The 6292-nt window shown below is 38.1% G+C and overlaps 1 protein-coding gene across 1 annotated transcript in view; it reads left to right on the forward strand.

Annotated features, from left to right (window-relative positions):
- Spesp1 (sperm equatorial segment protein 1) overlaps nucleotides 1-5924 on the forward strand; it is a 13271-nt gene extending 7347 nt beyond the window's left edge. Inside the window, exon 2 of the mRNA XM_010643308.1 lies at nucleotides 4817-5924. Within this exon, the coding sequence (XP_010641610.1) occupies nucleotides 4817-5751 (935 nt within the window). The 3' untranslated portion in view covers nucleotides 5752-5924. The remainder of the gene's footprint in view (nucleotides 1-4816) is intronic.
- Nucleotides 5925-6292: the final 368 nt, after the last annotated feature.

The following is a 6292-nucleotide window of genomic DNA, read 5'->3' on the forward strand; positions in this document are numbered from 1 at the left end:
TGGTTTTTTTCAGACAGGGTCTCACTATGTAGTGAGACTGACCTGGAGCTCACTATGTAGCCCAGGCTGGTCTCGAACTCACAGCGATCCTCCTGCCTCAGCCTCCCAAGTGCTGGGATTACAGGTGTGCGCCACCACACCGGGTTTGACAGTGTGTTTTTGAAGTCAATTAAACCTCTGTTGGTTGTACATTTTATTTATTTATTTATTTTGTTTTTTTGAAACAGGGTCTCACTATGTAGTTGAAACTGACCTGGAATTCACTGTGTAGCTCAGACTGGTCTCAAACTCACAGTAGTCCTCCTGCCTCAGCCTCCCTAGTGCTGGGATTACAGGCATGCGCCACCACACCCGGCGGTTGTACATTTTAAATATGCTTATAATTTGCTCAACTGTGTACTTCTAATTGTCCAGAATGGACATCTTCTGAGATTTAAGAAAAAAAGCATTTTATTATAAAAAATGTTAAATACATACAAATATATCCAAGTAGGAAGCATGTAGACATGTAGAGAGAACACTGTCAAACCTCCATATATCTATAGCCAATTTCAGCTGTCATTAGCTTGTGATTAATCTTGTCTCATTGCTGTCTCCACTCACATTTCTTTTCCCCTTACCCTCCTCCCTACACCGCCTGCCCCACCAAGTTCTTGGGCTTAGATTATTTAGAATCATATCCTAGACGTTATATCATTTTATCAATCAATAATTCACTATGAAACACTAAAATATGAGGATTTTTGCATTTTTGTTATTGTTTGGTTTTTTGAGACAATGTCTCTCTTTGTAGTAGCCTAGGCTGGACTTGAACTCTATCCTCCAGCCTCAGCCTCCTAAGCACTGGGATTACGGGTGTGCGCCACCACGCCCTCCAAATAGGGGGACTTAAATCACAAAAACCATGCAGTGTCACACTTTAAAAATACAGTAATTCCTTAATGTTATCAAATATGTGCCCCATGCTCTAATTTCTGATGTCTGTTTTTCTTTTCCAGCTGATTTGTTTGAACTGAGATTCCAGGAGGAATCATAGTGTGATTTGTTGACATGCCTGTTAGCAATCCTCCATCTCTGTTTTACTAATGGTCAAAAACAATAGTGTACATGTACGAACTGCAGTTTCCCAGTCTGGATTTTGCGGATTATACCCCATGGGGTGCTTGAACAGCACCTTCTTCTGTTGTCCTATTTATTTCCGAATAGTCTTGTTTAGGGCCATAGAGACCCATGGGAATCAAGTTTGAGCTTTTTTTTTTGCAGGAATACCTCATAGAGGATATTATTTATCAGAAAGCATATAATGTCTGATTATATATCTTTCTATAACATTGACAGCCACAGGAAATTATTGTAAAATTAATTAAAAGGATTTCTTCGTTTACTAAGTGAAACTTACCCCAACCTTGAGATATTTTCCTATATGCTGCTGGGTCTTCATTCCACATTTTCAGTTTCTCTCATTAACCTGTCTATTCATGTACCGGGACCGTGTTGGGTTTTTTGTTTGTTTGTTTTGTTTTTTCCTCTCATTGAATTTATTGGTACATTTTAGGTGTACAGTACAGTCACATTCATCACTGGGATCTTGTACATTTACATGACAGGTCTTGGTTCTCATTTTTCCTCTTGTCCCTGCCCTCCCTTCACCCCCTCCTCTCCTCATTTACAAATACTTTATATCCATTTTTTCATTTTCTCATATTTTTTCCTTTTCCCTTATTACCTTTCGCCCACCCTTCCCACTTCCCCTACCCCTTTAGCCCTTTGCTTTCTATTTCACATTGTCTCTTATCCCATTAGGGTCTTATGTACAATTATAGTTTTTCACACCAGAGAAACTATTCGGTATTGACACATGTGTGACTTATTTACCGTGCTCTTTATAGCCAAGGGTTAGAGTATTTTAATACCTTATTCTATCCTGGTGAGGTTAGCCTCTGTTTTCCTGGCTGTTACTTGTTCTTCCAAATGAACTTTATAATCAACTTTTGTAACTTTGGGAAGAAAAGCTAATGATTTTTTCCATTAGGAGCACATGAAATATATGAATTTATAGAGTGTCGTACCTAATTATACTTAGGACGGTGGCTTTTCTTACTGAGAACATGGTCTGTCTTCCCATTTTTTGATATTTATATCAGGTGTTTCAGAAGATTTTATTACCCTCTTAGTTTGCTGCAGCTGCTATCACAAATCACCCTCCCAACGTGATGGTTTGCAGCAGTAAAAATGCTTTCTGTCTCACTTTCGGAGGCCAGAAGTCTGAACTCAGTTTCACTAAGCCTAAATCAAGGTATAGGCAGGGCCACGCCTCCTCAGAAGCTCTAGGGAAGCACATGTCACCTGCCCCTCCCGGTGGCTCCCAGTGTTCATTGGCTTGTGGCCCCATCACTAGAGTCGGTCCCTTCTTCCACATCACTGCCTCCTCTTCTCTGTGTCTCTCTTTAAGAACATTTACGATTGTATTTAGGGTTTACCCAGACAACCCAGGACTGTATTTGGAGACTACCCAGGTAATGTCAGGATCCTTAGTTTTTTTGAGTGGGGAGCAGTGGTAATGGTACTTGGGATTGAACACAGGGCTTTCACATTGAGCTACACCCACTTTAATTTATTTTTTATTTTGAGACAGTATTTTGCTAAATTGCCCAGGCTGAACTTTAATTTGCAGCCCTTCTACCTCAGCCTCCCAAAATGCTGGGGTAACTGAATTGTGCCGCACACATGGCTTCAGGGGCCTCAAGGTAGTCACATCTGTGAGGACACTTTTTTCTTATAAGGTAACATTTACAGATTCTGGGGAGTAACACCTAATAGTATCTTTGGCTATTCATTATTTAGCCTGTTTTAATTCCGTATGTAAATTTTAGACTTGTTTTTTAGAATTTATGATTAGATCCTTTGTCTCATTTTTGTTATGCAAATGGAAACTTTCTCATTATATCTTCTTTCTGATTAGTATTTGTGTACTGATTTTTTTTCGCTAGTACTGGAGATAGAACCCAGACCTTCGTGCTTTCTAAGCAAATACTGCACTTCTAAATTATATTCCCAACACCTGTATTTTGATTTTTTTTTTTTTGACCCAGAGTCTTGCGTAGGCTGGCCTTTAACTCATAAAAATCCTCAGTCCTCTAAGTACTGGGATTACAGTCTTGCCCCATTACTAAATTATCTTTATTATAGTAGCTTTTCTATTGATTTCCTTTGTAATGTGAGAATTATAATTATATTATTTGCATATAAGGGCCGTTCCCTCTTCCTAATTCTCACGCCTCTGGTTTTCCCTTGTTTAACTCTATTATCCAGTACCTCCGACGTGATGTTAAATAGTAACAGAAATATTAGGTATCCTGTCATCCCTCTCTTTGGCCAGAGAACTTCTAGTGTTTCCCATCGGATCCAAAGTATATCTTTAATGTTCTTGTTAGGGAATATTACATTTTCTAGGAAATTTTAAATTAATATTTAAAGGTGAGAAAGGTAAGAAGTTACCTTTATAAAAAATATTACGTTATATAGTGCTCTATGGTTTTTAAACTGTCTTCTAATATTATCTAATTCATTTAGTTCAGTTAGTTAAAAGGGCAGACACAGTAGCTCATCTTTCTATTTAAATATTTAGAGAAATTAAGTAATTATCTAAGATCATGCTGCTAAAATGTGGTAGATCCAGGACCATAATCAAAGATTTTCCTTCGCCGCACTAGGTTACACCGCATACTCCTTTCACTCAGTGCTTTCTTTCATGAAAACTATAGACTCAAAAGAAGACTTTGTAAATATGAGTATATATAAATAAGTTATTTTCATTTTCTAAATGTGACTTTCACATTTCTGTCAATTATTAAAACAGAGAAAAAAGAACTACTTATAAGTTGAAAGAAAAAATAAGTATGACTTTTTTTCTTTTTTTTTGTACCTGGGATCAAGCTCGGGACTTTGTGCTTTCGTGGCAGGCAGCAGAACCACTGAGCTAAATACCTGGCCCTTAATATGTCTTTTGTTTTGTTTTGGTTTTTGATTTTTTGAGACAGGGTCTCACTATGTAATTGAGACCGACTTGGAACTCACTATGTAGCCCAGGCTGGTCTCCAACTCATAGCAATCCTCCTGCCTCAGCCTCCCAAGTGCTGGGATTATAGGCGTGTGCCACCATGCCCGGCTCTAAATATGACTTTTAATGGTTTACTATATTAAATTCTTGATGCTTGTCAAAGCCATTATAGAGTATATTCCTCTTACAGAGAGACTAGATATAATAATCTCAGGGGCATAGATAATAGTAAAATGAAGTGAAATAACCAGGAAGTGATAAATACTGAATTACCTTTGTTTCTAGTATGATTTATTTAATTTCCAACTAAGATGTTTAATTTTTAGTGCTATTGGTGTACAACAGCTGGCTGGCAGTATCCCTAAAAACTTAGCAGTTGGCTCTCCTGAGCCAGTGTGAGCCTGTTCTAGCAAACTACTGAGTTAGTGCACATAATGAGGGTTGGGGTTTCATAAGCTGCCCATTGTTTTATGTTACAAGAAAAATCAATTTAAAAAGATTTGAGAATTGTAGAAAATTGTATTAATATACATCTTTTGCACCAGTGTGGCTTATTACTTTTATTAAAAACCTGAAAAAACAATTTTGCTCATTTTAAGTGAGAGCTGACCCTGTATCAAAAATGCTTTGCTCCTCGCACCTTTATTTCCACTTTTCAGTAAATAAGAAACAAATTTAGGTTAATAGTTTCTGTCTTTGTGTCACATAAGAAAATAAATGCTACTCATTATGCATTTGATTTTTTTCCCCTGTAAGGCTTAACTATGTCGCCTAATGAAGAACAAAACTTGAATCATTATGTACAAGTTTTAGAGAACCTAATACTGAGCGTTCCAACGAAGGAGCCAGACTGGGAGAAAATATCAGTATCTCCAAACCATGTCTCTTCTCCGGATCTGCCCGTGTCAAGACTTAAGGCACTCAGCACTCTTGAGGATGCTCCCACTGAGAACAGCAGCCCCAGCGATGGGCACAGTACAGCGCTCCCTGCTACAGGCCCCGCACAGGGGCTAGGGAGCCAGAAACCTCCCGAAAGCACGGCCTTCTGGTTGATCAGACCCAACAACGTCTCTGTCGTTCTGCACACAGAAGAACCTTCTATTGAAAAGGAGCCAGAGCCAGAGCCAGAGCCAGTTACGAAACACACCGAGGCCCCCAGTTCATCTTCGTTTACCACCAGGTCCTCCACGGGTCCTCCTGTCGTCACCACACCTTCGAGCACAGAGTCCGAAGATGTTCCCCAACTCTCAGGCGAGAACCCTGAAGAGCCGACTGAGCATCATTCACAGTTTATGAATAATAATAAGATTTTGAGAAAAATCTCACATATCCGCTCCCAGCTGCAACAGCTGCCTGTGGTTGACAAGAACGATCCAGAATCTAAAGCAGAGCTGGAGGCCTTGAGAAAGAACCTGAAACGAAGTCTTGCTCTGGCGGCAGCAGCAGAGCACAGATTAGAAAAGATGTATAAATCCCATGTCTTTTCAGAAGGACAGACCAGCGAGAGGACTTATGACATTGGAACTGTTATTAACATGCTATATAATTCTAGATCGAAATTATCGAAATATTTAGATATGAAATATGTTCCACCAGAGATGAGAGAAAAGGCAACCACAGTATTCAATACATTGAAAAACATATTATGTATAGGTCAAGAAGACACTCAAAACTTACTAAGAAGTCATTAAGAAACAATATAAAAATGTTAAGCCTACTTGATTCTCCATGACAGTGTTGATTTAAGAAAACTGCATTCATTCACGGGAAAACAAGCATATTAATGATTTCTAAAGCTGTATATCTTCTAATGTAGTTCAGTATACTTACATCTCTATATGCCATATGTAATGAGAATTTTTATACGCACTGGAAACCTAATAATTTAAAATAAAATTTTGGTTTTGGAGGTAGTAGTTTTTTCTCATTAATTTAAAAAGTCATACAGATCTAATCTTTAAAATAATTAAGCTTTGATTTTTACTCCAGTAGCTAAATTTGCCTATTTTCTGGATAAGAGACTGTTTACACTCTGTGTGTAGCTAGTTTTAAATAATTGCATATAAATATAAAATTTTCAGGTATATAGTTTTTACTACTCTTTCAAAGAATCTCAGTTTTCTGTCTGAATAGCATAGTTGGGGATTGTGTCAGAAGTACTTTTATTTGGATGTACTTGTGCCCCCTTTGAAAGGCGAATGATATACCAAGATACCTCCCTGTTCGTTCATT

The sequence above is a fragment of the Fukomys damarensis genome, unplaced genomic scaffold, assembly GCF_012274545.1.
Source record: "Fukomys damarensis isolate Sample0158 unplaced genomic scaffold, DMR_v1.0_HiC HiC_scaffold_25, whole genome shotgun sequence".
Taxonomy (NCBI): Eukaryota; Metazoa; Chordata; class Mammalia; order Rodentia; family Bathyergidae; genus Fukomys; species Fukomys damarensis.